Consider the following 14640-nt stretch of genomic DNA (forward strand, 5'->3'; position numbering starts at 1 on the left):
GTAGGCTACTCAAGTGTGGTCGTTACATGGGCTTTGCTGTGCTGTGTATGGTGCTGAAATGTGGCGGTGATGACTTTACCCTGCAGTGGCAATGCGCTATAGGCAACATGAGAGCATTGTAACATTTTACATAAAATTAAACAAGGATTGATCTATCATTACATTTTAATAAGACGTATGACTATTATTATTGTAGTCAGTGAACAAGGAAATGAACTCAACAATAAACGTTTTGAACGGTATTATAATGACTGATGTGCAGCTGTCCTATGCGTTCTAATATTGCAGAGGATTTAGTCAAAGGTTTCAAGACATTCTTTCAGTTGGTCACTACGAATTTAACGAACGTTTAGATGTTATTTCTTCAGATTATTGTACATTTCACCTGAAGCACCTATGCACGCTTCAGACACTGGATTCTAACAAAACCATAAACTTCTTGTTTATTTCGAGAGGTTATCTTTTTGTTGTTGTTGCAAATAATAGCTTACCCGATTGCACAATCTTATGCAGACTAAGAGAAACGCTGAGATAAAAGATTAATTCTTACATTTTTCACGCAACAAAAGTTGGTTGTGATGGTGATCCTCCTTGATTCTTGCAAAATTACGATCCTATCATTTCATCACTCCCATCATCAACATTATCATCATCATCCATGTAGAAAAGTATAAGTGCATCTATGCAAACAACACTCCACTACAATAAACTAGTAGCCACTGGAGCAGCTATCTCTGTGTGATGCACTAGAAAATACTATAACCCATTTGCACCAGTTTTTATCGAAAGCAAATCGTCTACTCCCGTCACTTCTCAGGACTCCCAGGTTCAATAACAGTCTGGAAGCCTGCAAGATCATCCTGTTGCCCTGTGGCCGAAGTCAATTTGCCAATGCTTAACAGCCCTGCTTGTATTTCCTCAGGGGATGAAGGCAGGCCAGCCGCCCAAACCCCTTTGCAGACCAGGCTTCTCTGAGAGCTTCTACACAGTGATTGTCTCTAGGGATGTACTGCGAGGCCACAGCATTCTCAAAGGTAAGCACAGAGGCTGCGGGGCTCATCTATTGACCAGGCTTCTCTACTTCCATAGACGCAAGCCAACCAGAGCGTGTGTGTGGAGGGGCTGAGATATTATAGATCAGAACTCTATCACCATTTAAGAAGGTCAGAGCATGCATTGTGACAGAAAAAAACTTAAGTATAAGATTAGAGCATATGAGGTGATGTGTGATGTAATGGGTTCCATCTATGATAACTCGGATCACCTGGGATACCATGTAATACTTTCATCTAAACAACATGAAAGAGGTCCATCGAATGAATTCCTTTTTCAATCATAGCTCCCCTATTTAGCGGCTTATGCAGAATTATTTTTCTTTTTCTTCTTCAATAAATGGTTCTTTAAGCAGGAGGCTCACCAAAGCAGAGTAATTTAAATGGTCTGTGTATCTCCTGCTCTGTGTGTTTGCGACCAGGAGCCGAAAGCTTTTATTTTATTCCCAATATCTTCCTTAATACGTTTTTCCTCTTTATTCTCTATATTTTTCTGAGAATTCAATTCTCTTTTCATTCGCTCCATTTCTTTTCAGTGCAGCCAGCATGTCTATTGTGTGGCCGCTCTTCAGCAATGTCAAATGATGCTGTTTTCCAACAAACCTCAGCATAGTCTGGAAATCTAATAGGGATTTGTGAAAAAACACAAACTGCTTTTTTTGACTTCTTGATACATCAAACCACACTGAATATTACATGTCAATGTTCAAATTCTTATAATTGAAAATGCTGAAAGAAAATGTGACAAAGGTTGTGAACACAGGTTATACTCTCGATCAGTAAATTGTTAGTGGCCCCAAAACTCAGTCTCTCTTTGCTGTTGTGAAAATTATTTTCTGAGGGAATGATTCTATCATTGTGCTTTTCAAAAAAGATTTAGGCTGAAAGCAAAACAAGTGTATTATTCTGGTGGTTATTTTGTTACTTAGGAGGCAGACAAGGATGCACATGCAGTCAATAGGGAGCTACTTTGCCTGAAGGCATGGGGTTGAAGATTTCTGCCTGTCTGGAAATTGGCTATGGTGTCCTCAGTGACCCAAGCCAAAAACAATGTTGACAGAATGTGATGCATCTGGGCAGATAGGCCATCTACCGAGCCTTGGTGTTTGTGTATGTGTTTGTGTCGGTGTGTTTGATGTGTATATGTGTGACACGTGTGCATATGTGTGTTTGGGCGGGGGAATGTGTGTGTATGTGTGTGTGTGTGTTTGGTGTACGTGTGCTACTGTGTATGAGCGCTTGTGCAAGGTGAGGCTCCCATCTCTTCAAGCTACAGTAGTATTTCTTTTCACCACTCTATACTTTTGATTTGGTCAACATTGTCCAGCAACCATTGCTGTGATATTAATGTTACATTGGATCCTCCTATGCTTGTCTGTGTGCTTTTTCTGAAAATCAATCTGTGTGCTGTGCTGTCCTCCCTACTGGCCACTCTGAGGGATATCAGCATCAGCAGCTTAAGTCGTCATGCCATGATTAATGTGCAGTGGCCGGCCTGACAGAGGGAGGGGAGAAACCCTTTCATACTAACAACACAGAGTGCATAACCCAGAACCGTCATTGTCAAGGAAACAAATGAAAGCCAGAGAGATGAGGGAGAATTGTTGCAAAAGTGCTAGATATTTGTTTGACCACTGAAGCCCAAGTCACACAGCAAAGCTGTCTAAGAGCACTACTGAGCACTGCTGTAGCAGGTGCAGTGTGGCGGTCGTTCATGTGGATAGCAATCAGTGGACTTATAGTGTTTGCCTTTTATGGTCCTAAGGTTCTGACGGGTAGGATAATGAGATGGAAGTCAGATTTGGCTGCATACACTACTGTGTTACGGGTTATGCGTAGGTGTTGGACCTTACCTCTGCCTCAATGGATTTGATCCTATTATTCCTGACCTCACTTCCTGTTTAGAACATAATGGCCTCAGACCTGATTTGTCTAGTTATATTTTCAGATACGTATCTGAAAGCATCAGAAGGTCATCCTTACGCTTTATTGGATTGATTATTCAATTCTGTAGGTCATATCTATTGCCTTATAGGTTAAATAGGCTGTTACGCTGCAAGTTTATGGTCGCAATAAAAGGCCTTTGTTTAGCTAATGTTTAGCAAATCCCTGGGCCGCCCGAAGTTTAACAGGATGAATTAGTTCATGCTTCTATGGAGAGGATTCTCTCTGTGTTAGCAGGGAGTTGGAGCAAAATCTTTAGCAGGCTGGCAAGCAGGCGGCCTGAGACATAGCCCCCATTCCGTGCAGATCCCTGTTGTGGCCAGATAGGCCATGAAAAGGGATATTCCGGTGATTGCACATCGCTGTGTAAACCATCACCTCGGTCTAAGAGCTGGAACAGACACCCAGGAACGTGGGCAGGAGAAGGGGGTAGAGCACAAAGAGATTGAACTGTAGTTCCTTCAGGATAGCTGCTCTAAAAGTAGCTGTCAGCTGGTATTCAAAAAGACTTTGGTGAAGAGTTTTACCCTTTGCCCCTCACATGTTAGAGCTAGAGAGGTGAGCCAGAGATGGGCAACATACATTTTATGTGACACGTTAGGTTAGTGCTTGTGGCTCCATGCTATTTCATGTTAAAGTTAGGGGTAACTTTTATATGGAATTCAAAAGTTGTGTTGATTGCCTTAGATTCTTGGACATAACAGGACCCAAAGAAAGGAATAGAAGTCTTCTACATGATGGGTGACAAGAAAGAGGCCATGACAACTTGGTTTTAGTGACAGCACCGCAAGTGAAGTGTCAGTTCTGTGGACAAGCGTACTTTTTTATTGAAGCCAGTGCTTTGTGAACTTCAACATGCATTTCTCAATCCTTTCAAACAGAATACTCTTGTTTTGATATCCAAACTTTGTGTTTTTCTTGTGTTTCTTTGAAGGAGCTGACCTCTTAGTGTCCATACCCTGTGGAAAAACAGGATTGGCTCTCTTTTTACAGTAGATACAGTATCTATTCTATATTTTATTTCAATCCATCCCCTTAAGGCTTTTATTTCATATAATTGCCCCTTTACTGCTTAGGGTTGTCAGAGAGCACGGTCTCCTTGGTTTGTTCCTTGTACAGATGACCATACAGTGATTTACACTCAAATGCTGATGTTATCTGATTTGGTATAAGTCCGGTAAGATTCATCAGTCATCGAGCACCTGACTTAGCAGTTCAGACCCAACTGACCCAATCATATTAGAAAATATCCAACAGAAAGTCCTATCTTGTTTAAACAGCCTCGCTGGTGTGTGCTGTACTGTACAGAATCTCAGACTCCTCCTCTCTCTCCAAGGCAGCGGCTCTCTTATAAGTATGTCCAAAACCCTGGGAAAAGGGGATTACGATTCTAGGCGTTTGATAAGCAGGATGCCATTTTCCCTTCGACTCACTCTGTTTCTCTTGTCCTCCGGAGAGCCTTTCATCTCTCCACCCAGGACTGGCTGTCTGTGGGGAGCTGATAGAATACAGGTACTGATGATGAGCCACCTCATTTCTCTTTATCTCCTCTCCATACAAACGCTAGACTCGGCCCTATATGCCTCAAACTCCCTACAACATGACATCCACTGTGAGCCTATTCCATCATCCGAGCCACCCAAGATGCATACACAGTACACACAATGGTTTCTCACTTATTTTCTTTCTCTAGAGGTAGAGAAGTTAGGGGGCCATAGCTGTCAGCAAAAACATTGAAGGGCCCATTGAATGTCTACGCTATGTAACACCACCATACCTAACATAATAGCCACAGTGAGGTCCGACTATACAGGGAAATCAGATCACTCACTCACTGTATACCTCTAGATATCCACATGGCTGTGCTGACTTTTAGAAAGATTTATAAACAAATAGTATTTTTGTATTTAGTTGTACGATTGTGTGAAGAGCCTCAAAAGCCCCACTCAAAAAAATACAAATGACAACCTAAAAGAATGCTTTTGAAATCCTTTAAAAAAGTTCACACACAACTGTTAATATGTTGTTATTTGTGATGAAGAGGATGTGCTTGATCAAAGTGGTTACTTGCCCATGTTTTACACAGACATGCTCACATAGATAGTTGTCTAATGGTATGATTAACTGCCCTGAATTGAACCCAATATTGTGAGTATTCAGATGCCTACAAGTTAACAATTTATTACAACTGTCAATGCTTGTCTATATACAGTCACCAGTGCTGACAACTTTAGATTTCTTCCTTTAAAGTGTTTGTTGGTTGTTGAAGCTTGTAATCCATGAATGCTATTTGCAATGTTGATGAAAACCTTTTCTTAATTGACTATCCTCTCACAATCAATGTGTGTGAGAATGTTACATCTGGGTGCACTCTAATGATCGCAGGTCCAGTTTAAGTCCTGAAAGACTCGCTTTTTTTGTGATCCAGAAATGAATCATTTTACTGCTTGGAAACCTCTGTTTCACCTCTGTTTCACCTCTTAACAGTGTGTAAACCTGAATCAACCAGTTCATTACTAACGTGCTACCCTTCCTTAAGCCCCAGGATTTACATGCATCTGAATACAAATTGAGGCTCCATGTGAAAGGGTGGAAGTTACACTGACTTAGACTGTTTATTCACAATGTGTCTATTATCTATGCTTTCATGTAATGTTATGGATTATTAAACCGATTACAGTTACATCACCTTGTACTTTTTTGGTTATAAAAGGAGCTGAAAGGAGACACGCTTTCTTCTTTCAGGCCTTCAATGCCTTCACTTGAAAACTCACGGGTGGTAGTGCCACCGGTGAGTTTGGCACGACTATAATATATAGTACTTTTGTTCGGCACCTCGGTCAGCCTCGATGTGTTGAGAGTGTACTTTATAAATAACATTTACTTACTTGCTTACTTTACAGTAGTCTCTCAACCCTGACTTCCTGAAGCTCCAGTCAGCAGGTTGGTTGGAAGGACATTAGTTACGAATGACTATTGAACTATTGACAAATTCATAACTATTGACATTTTAACAGCTACTGGTTTGTGAGCTGTGCTGTGGTCTTACCATACAGTTTAAGAGACACTGAACTGTACCCTAAAGAGACATATGGACCTGGAGATACAGCAGGGTTGATTCCTTCTCCATACCGAGTCAGGGATTCGAGGTTCCATGCCGTCTCGCTTTATTGGTGAGTTATGGTGGAGGCGTTTTGACCTTGTACTGCCACTTTACCCCCGTGTTTCCCAGCACTCATATCCCCAGTCACCAGATCTGGAGGAGCTGAAAACATCGCCCAATCAAAATGATTTACGTCTTGCTGTGCTCAACACATTTACTTCTCTGAGCCAGTGCTAGATACATCTCTGGAGAGCCAGTGTGTGTAGTATGCATTTCTCTAACCATAGGGTTTTGTTTCTCATTAATTAAAATACTAAACTTTCAAATTGCCTTTTAACATAACAAAGTGCCCTGACTGTCCCTAATCACAGAACTGCCGGTCTTTTGTCGCTGGTCTCATCATGGTCTTGTTCATCTCTGATCTATTATAATTTGCAGTTAGTCATCTATAGTTTTTTATAGTTTGGGTATTTATTTCGGTTAGGTACTGCATGTGTGTTTGTGTGTACTCACCATTGGGGTCTGTGGGCATACTGTAGTGTGTCACACTGTTTTGTGACTTCTGTGTCTTCTGCACCACAGTGTTTGTGTGCTTGTAATCATGTTGTCATCAATTGCTTTTTATCTTAGCATATGCATGAGGGGGACAGAGACGGAGAATGAATGAGAGAAAAAGGAGGATGTAGAAAGAAAGAAAAAGAAAGAGACTGACATGAGCCACAGGAAGAGGAGGCAGCGCTCCTTATCTTAAATGGAGAAATTAAAGGATTACAAACCATCCCTGTAATCCAGCTGTCAATCTCATGCCTCATTAGCGAGTAAAGGATAGGCATGGGAGAGAGGGGTTCTGATGAGAGGGGGGCTCTGGGCAGACCTCTTAGTGTACTTTCTGAGCTCCACGTGAGGGAGAACTTACAGACGTGTTCATCAAATACAATACCTATAAAGAGGGGAAGTATTTTACCATCTTCATTCAGTATTTCCAATGCCTACAACTAGAAGGTATTTGTGTTTTTCATATCAATACCACTTTTTGGGCTTTGCCGGTTGTGGTGGATAGATACAATTGCTGTCTCCGTTTTGTTAGATTGTTCTTTTCAGAGCATTATCTTCTCCTTTGCTTTACTCAACCTGACCATCTGTTTTGTTAGTCTAAACCAAAGTACTTTACTTCCACATTTTGCTTTCAAATGATTTGCCTTGAGGACTTGTTTACTGTTTGCCAAGCAACCAAAGCATCTTCAGTAACATTTAGCAATGTACAAGGTTAAAAAAGAAACCAGTTGGTTTCACAACAGTTTTGATTGGCCTTGGCAAAGGTTTTTGGTTCTTGGAAAAGGTGCAAGGTTTCAGCGTGCCATAAGAGAAGAGAAATTGCACCTCCCATGGCTGTGCTGTTTTTGAATTTGATTGTATCAATTTGCTGTATATTTTGATATTTAAAGCTTGCTGTGTGTAATTTACTCACACATATATATGCAGTGTGTGGATCCCTACCACTGAGAACTATTTCCTTGCCTCCTCATTGCTAGCTATTTAATTTGAATCTCACCCCTCTCTTTTGCATTATGCATGAGCACCGGTCCACCCATTGATGGGTTCTGTTTGGTTAGGGGTTTATGTTCCTCTATGAAGCTCCGATTTGAATTTAGGGGGAGCCGGTGCATTTAATCTTGTTTTGGTCTCATGGTGGAAACATTTTTGTTGCTCTTTCTTACAATAAAATTTGGTTTGAAAGGAAACTTTTGCCTCCCCAGACATGTTTATTGCTGGCTTGTAGAAAGATTTAATATGATCCACTGAAAAGTATATTTCCTAAATCGTTCCACAGAAAGACCATTTATAAATGTACATGTGTCAGCATTCAATAACCAAAGAATACCAATGTGCCAGTGATCTGAGCTGTTGTAATAAAGAGTTTCTTCAGGGACCAGATATTGCCATGAGTGCTTAGAATGCAACACTGTCCATAAAATTATGTCATACTTGACCATCTTCACTCCTATGTTCTTTTGTATCCATTTCAAAACTCAGTCAAGAGTTCTCACATAACTTAAAAAAACCTGTTTATTCCTTTCATAGACAGTAAAAGAGTGACAGGAAAGGCAGGGGTAAAGAGAGGGAAGACATGCAGGAATTGGCTTGGATCACAATCAAACCCAGTCGACTGCATTAAGACCTCAGCCCAAATAGCACCGCTGTACCCAATGAGCCACCGAGCCCTATTCTCCCATTCTGGCCCCAGCCTCAAACACACATATAAACACATACACTCAATATATATCCACAGGATGGGGAACTGATAATACATTTCTCATTAATTCTCTCATTGTTTGTTTAGTTTAAGATTCATTCGACCCCATCCTTCTAACATTGGCTGCCATGTGAAGCTTTTTCCTTGAAAGAATGGCAACCAAACAAAGCGCGACTGACTGATGTGTTTACTTGATAAACATTTAGCAATTTTAAGATTAATTTGTCCCAAACACAAACACACACACACACACCTACACACGCACACACAAACACACACAAAGACACACACATACACACATACGGTTCCACATAGACTCAGAGGTCCCTGTGGATTACTGTGCAAATGTTAAATGCTGCCATTACACTGTTAGCCTTGACCTCCAAATGGGTTTCCTCTGTGTGATCATCTGTTTGTTGACCTCCATATTGTCCCAGTCAGCCTGCTAACATAGAAATTAAAGCAGATAATGGAATCTATTTTTGTGTCTTAGTGTGGGACTTTGGCCCCCTGAAGATGAAGTGTTTGGTATGCAACAGGAAGAGCAATCACCCATGAGCCTATAATAGCCATGGGCTACATTCAAACAGAAACCACATACAAACATCATTACCATGCCCCAGTCTCACTAAATAGAGTGGTTTGTGTTTTGGTTGTTTGTTCATTCCTGCTTACTGCATTTGACTTTTGACATCCGTACGCTTTAGATCGTAGAGTCACATGGGCAAACAAACATTTCTGGGAGACTGTACCTAACTTAGGTTTGAAAGAGGGAAGAAATCAATAAAGTCCTCAATATTTCGTACACAAACTAGTAGCATCGATCACACCTTCAGATGAGTCATAACATATGTTTTTATTTTCTGCCTGAAGCTTGCTTCCCCTCAATCGCTGTCTCTCTCCATATAACCCCCCCCCCTCCCCCCAATAATTCTCCCTCTTCTTCTTTCTAGCTGTATACAATCTTAGATAAAAGTAATAGCTATGGGGCGACAGAGGGGGTGGGGGCAGCGTTTGCACTCTGTACCACAACCCAACAATAAGACAATGAAAGTCAGTCCGCCTGTGGAATAAACAAGGCTTCTTACAGCCATAAACAGCAACTTGATCTCTGAAAGAAACCCACTGGCACTCTTATAGTCCTGTGTCTTCATGATTACAGCTACAATAGGGCTGTGGTGAAGTGAGGGATGGTTATGTTCCGAGGTGCTTTCAATAGCTACAGCAGCATGCTGGGGATGAGAGCCATCGTATTGTTTAGTGCCTATTTTAAATGAGTATTATGTCAACAAGGCCCCTTAGGTAGGTGAAACATGGTTTATATCAAAGAGACAGCACCTGTAGTATTCTCTGGGTTTGCAATCATTTAGCGACACCTAACAGATGCTGGAACTGAGCTCTTCACATTGTACCCTGTGTTTTTGATAGGACTCCACAGGTAGTTCTTTTCAGGGAGTCACTTCTATAGCACAGACCCTTAGTCAAATAAAAGAGAAAGAGGTGGGATGTCTCACAGCAGCTCTGGAACAGTCCATCATTATGGAGCGAGGAGGTGAGCTGGCTGCCCTGCAGCCCTATCGGCCTGTTTGAGCACCTTTCATCTGCTATGAATAAACATCACCTCCTCCATGAGCATCCAGTGGGCTTTGTGATTTTAAATGTTGATTCACAACTTATTTGCATTTCTCGTATTTCTGCAGCACCTCAAAGTCTGTTGAAGCAGCCTTCTCCCCTGACCCCAGCTCCATGTCTTGTGCTGGTGCTGTTGCGTGACGAGGCCTGTTGCTCATTATTACTGTGCTGAGGTGCTTCTTGGTCAGCGTACAAACACAGCTCAAACCTCAGGGTTCTGGTGCGTTTGGAACAATGTGTGGAGGTGGATAAAAAGCATGTTCTCACATTTGTGATTGTGACTGACAAGGCACCATTATGGCTTTCCACATCAGTTCAAACGGAGTACAGTATAAGATTTGAGTGGATTTGAGAAAGGGTGATTGCTTCATTCTATAAGGTACAATCTATTCATAGCAGTGTAATGCATACAGTCCTTAGTCGTTACTGTACAGGACATGGATTGGTCATTTCAGTTTTGTGAATGACCAATAATCAACATCATTATGAAGCAGACGAGGTATAGCACAGATCAAATTGCTGTAGATTATGCTGAAGTGCTGTTTACATAATGTATATGATTTTGCGTCTGTGCCTTTGTGCTTTAGACTCGTAACCTTGAAGCCATGTGTAGAAAAGATGATGTATATTAAACACTGAATGAACTCCACACTGAAAGTAAATGTGTCCTGTGTTCACAGCTGCACTATTAAATGTTGCATGGTATTGTCTTCAACTGCCTGTCTACCCTCTGGCAGTACAGATGTTCATCTCTCAAGATGCCACTACCAATAACTATTGTTGTTCAATTGTGTGAACTTACTGTATTCCAAAAAATATGAATTACTGATGTCTCATATGGTTGCTCAAAATGTAGTAAGGCGCTGTCAACGTGAAGAACTTTTGAATTATTCCAATTTATAGTCTCGTGAATTCACAACACACACACACAGGCACGGGTGCCGACAGCCCTGTGCTGTGGACAGTGTGTCACAGAGGTGTATTCGATGGAGCAGGGGAGATCATTTCATTTGTTGGTGTAATGCTATAAAGGAAAACATCATCAGGACGGGTCACACGGACCACTGGCCTTGAGCTGCCTCTGCTCTCTTCCTCTCTCCCCAGTACCATGCTGCCTCTGCTCTCTTCCTCTCTCCCCAGTACCATGCTGCCTCTGCTCTCTTCCTCTCTCCCCAGTACCATGCTGCCTCTGCTCTCTTCCTCTCTCCCCAGTACCATGCTGCCTTCTTCCCAGCCCTCTGGGTTCCCTCCCATCCTCCCCTTTTTTTCTTGGAAGACTTTTAGATCCAATTTGCAGTCCTCAGCCCTCCTCTCTCTTGGTCTCTCCCTCTGTGGGTCTTCCAGCCTGTGGCTGTGTGTGAACTTCTTTTCACACTCGATAGACTTTATCTGCTGTGAGAAATGTGGAAACGATGGTAGTGGCTGTTTGCTATATTTTTATTTTATATTTTTGTCACTTATTTGTGTAGAAGTGTGTGTGTGTTTTTGTGGTTATATGCATGTATGATTTTAAGAGTTTTACCTCAGCTGCCACAAAGACTTCGTACAGTAATGTGCATTCTAAACCCTCTCAGGGCCAGAGGCAACGCAACATGAATTTTGATGAATTATTAATCAGGATTATTTATTTACTTCCCTTTGCACCCTAAATCACCTAACTGGCAAATTTACATTGCATTTTGTGAACTTCAAGCACATTTTGAAATATAATTTAGTCAACTCGCAAAATATTTTCTTTGGTCTTTGCTTCTTACTTTTCATCATGAAACCTTGTGTAATCATTGATGTTTATCCAATGGAAATCAGGGATGCTACTTTTAATGTTGAAAGAGATTTTAAAAATGTTTGTTTTTTTGCTGTGTCTGGATCATCTTTATGTGATGGGTCAGTGATTGATGATATTGTACATTGTATGTGGTGTTGAGGCGTTGAGATGTGTGACTATGTATTGTCTGAATGAGAGAAGAGGGCTGGAACCCTGCCAGCCCACAGGACTCAGGCGCACTGCAGATGAGGCCAAGGATCCATTCACATGCAGCTCTATGCTGGGGATGAGGTGCTAGCATTGGGAGCAGGTTGCTAAGAGTATGTATTATGTGACTGTGGTCGTATGTGGACCCAGAAAGTCTTTTAAAAAAAATCCACTAAATAATGCGTTACACAGAACAGATTTTTTTCTGCACTGAATCTCGCTGCCTTAATACAATACAACAATGGCAGCCAGACAGCTAACGCAATTTCTTATTTTTCATGACAGACTCATAAATAATAACGTTCTTCAAATAAAATAAATTTTGCAGTAAACATACAGCATTTGAAAGACTAGACCTTAAGAGATCCCAATAGAGAAAATAACTTTCATAACATTCACAAGATCACTTATATGATGTTCTACCTACCTACCATAACTAGCCAAAATTTGCAATCAAATGACTGTGCTGTGCCATTTGTCTCTGCTCTTAGGAGAGACAAGAGGTTGAGTGACAGGTCAGTGAGGTGGGATGCGAGGACCAATTGCAATACACAGAATCTGATGAAAGTGCCATTGGGAAGCTGCAAATATGGGATCAAACCTGGTCAAACCTGGTCAGACCTGGGGGATGTGAGCATGTCGGCATTACACCTCCATCTGCAAATGAATGCATCCCTGCGGGGTAATAAATGCACATTAAGTGTTATTACTCTGCTGGGTTATACAGGTTGTCTCTGTAAATACTGCCATAGAGGAGCAGGCAGCCTCCATTCCTCAAGGATTTATGAGTGGGGGATGGATCTTGCTTTTCAGAGGTAGTGAGGCTGCAGGCTATGGTTCTACACCCTACAGTAGTGCTTTGTGTTTTTTCTTGAAACCTATTCTTATACATTGGTGGCAGCAAATGACGTCAATATCACTGAGTGTTAATGATTCAGCATTTGTCCCGATGCTCATTGAATACACTGATGTATTCTTATTTCACTTGAATATGTATCCATTTGATCATACAAATAGAAATGTAAACTTGCAACATGCCGGCCCCTGAGAGGAAAATTCTGCTCGCAACCATGGCCCGAAGGTTAAATTGCAAAGAAAGATTACACATCACGATAGTGGTGGTCATGGAATATATTTGCTGCACCAAATGTTAACCGTGATAGTGGTCGCTAAGTGCAAATTGCTTTCTCAGGTCAAAAAATGAATATAACACAGATACGTTTCCGGAGGAGAGAAAAGGCAGAAGTCAAGGATGTCCTCCCACATAAAAGGAAAGCACGAAGACAGGATGCCCTGGCTGTGCTTGAGATAACTCTTCTCAGGCTGTGTCTTAGTTGAAGCATATGTTTCACACGATTCGGGGGCCTCCAGCAACTTCAGGGCTGCAAACCTTTGCCCTCGTCCTGTCTTCAGCCATCACAGCATATGTGCCATTCATCACCTCTTACATATGTACACTTAGTCTAGTTCATAAAGTAAAATGAAACCCTGGGAAGTTCTTACTTGGCTCAATCGGTCCCCTGGCCCACCGTGCTCTTTGTGATGGATGTGGGCAAGGGCTTGGCACAGGCCCCCTGAGGCCTAGTGTCTCAGAGCAGGGTGCTCTTTGAAGTGGAGAGGAAGGTTAAGTGCTGACAGGAGTGTTGTAATGGTTTCCCTTGATTATGGTGTGGAGGAAAATATGTGTGTCTGGATCATGTGTACAGTGTGCTGCAATATGCTGCAGTTCACTTAGTGGCCCGTCCGTTCTCTCAGGGTTGGACCATGCAGCAATCTAACCAGGATATGGCCGCTCTGCTGACAGAGCGGCGATGAAACAGCACCAGGCAGAACTGAGTTCTCTTTCAGCCGTTCAACAACGGAGTCGCACCGTGCCTCACTGGCTTCCCTCTCGTTTTTCTCTATCTATTTCCCTCAACCTAAATTCATCTTCTGTCAGCCTCCCTAAACTTCTTTCAGCCCCTTTCTTGTGCCAACTGTCTTTGTCTTCTAGACACTTTCGTTTCTTTGTTTTTAACTGTGGACCTTCCTCAAAGAAACAATTGTGTGGCATTCTACGTGTGTCAAGGCTTTCCAGGGCCTCCATGCAATGTGTCTGCCTCTTAGTTTTATTTGCTTTATTGAATCAAGGCCACAGCAGCTTTTGCTGACAGGGCTCTCCATCATGCTTGGTCTAGTGATTGATCTCAGATGTGCTCAGTTGGCTTGTTTTAGCTTCAAGGAGGCTTAGGATTCCAAAACAAACATGTACACAATACAGGGTACACACACACAGGCACATGCTAATGCACATTCCCACACATGTGCACACACACACACACACACACATACATACATACATACATACATACATACATACATACTCAGATGCAGAGTAGAGGTTCTATACACAAAGAGAGAACCACATTAATTACAATTCTCTTCTCCATAGTTTGATAAAATGGAGCACTTTTCAGTCCGTGCCCATGACTTGAATTTGGACACTCACAGTCCAAAAAAAATATCCATAGACTTAGTTAGATTAGCCTCCATCAGTCAATTAGCGTGAATGTTGTGGCCTCTTGGCTGAAACTCTAGTCTTGGCATCCAATTTCATTATTTATGCCAGCCTGGAGCCAAGACAGAGGTGGTCCACAGACTAGGGCTGCACCCTGGACCTCAGATGGCATCACTGTCCTAATCT

At 41.9% G+C, this 14640-nt stretch overlaps 1 protein-coding gene across 1 annotated transcript in view; it reads left to right on the forward strand.

The window, feature by feature from the left end:
• cdh4 (cadherin 4, type 1, R-cadherin (retinal)) overlaps positions 1–14640 on the forward strand; it is a 116949-nt gene that overhangs the window by 206 nt on the left and 102103 nt on the right. Inside the window, exon 2 of the mRNA XM_047025488.1 lies at positions 923–1034. Coding sequence (XP_046881444.1) covers positions 923–1034 — 112 coding nt within the window. The remainder of the gene's footprint in view (positions 1–922; positions 1035–14640) is intronic.

Source organism: Hypomesus transpacificus, chromosome 9, assembly GCF_021917145.1.
Source record: "Hypomesus transpacificus isolate Combined female chromosome 9, fHypTra1, whole genome shotgun sequence".
Taxonomy (NCBI): domain Eukaryota; kingdom Metazoa; phylum Chordata; class Actinopteri; order Osmeriformes; family Osmeridae; genus Hypomesus; species Hypomesus transpacificus.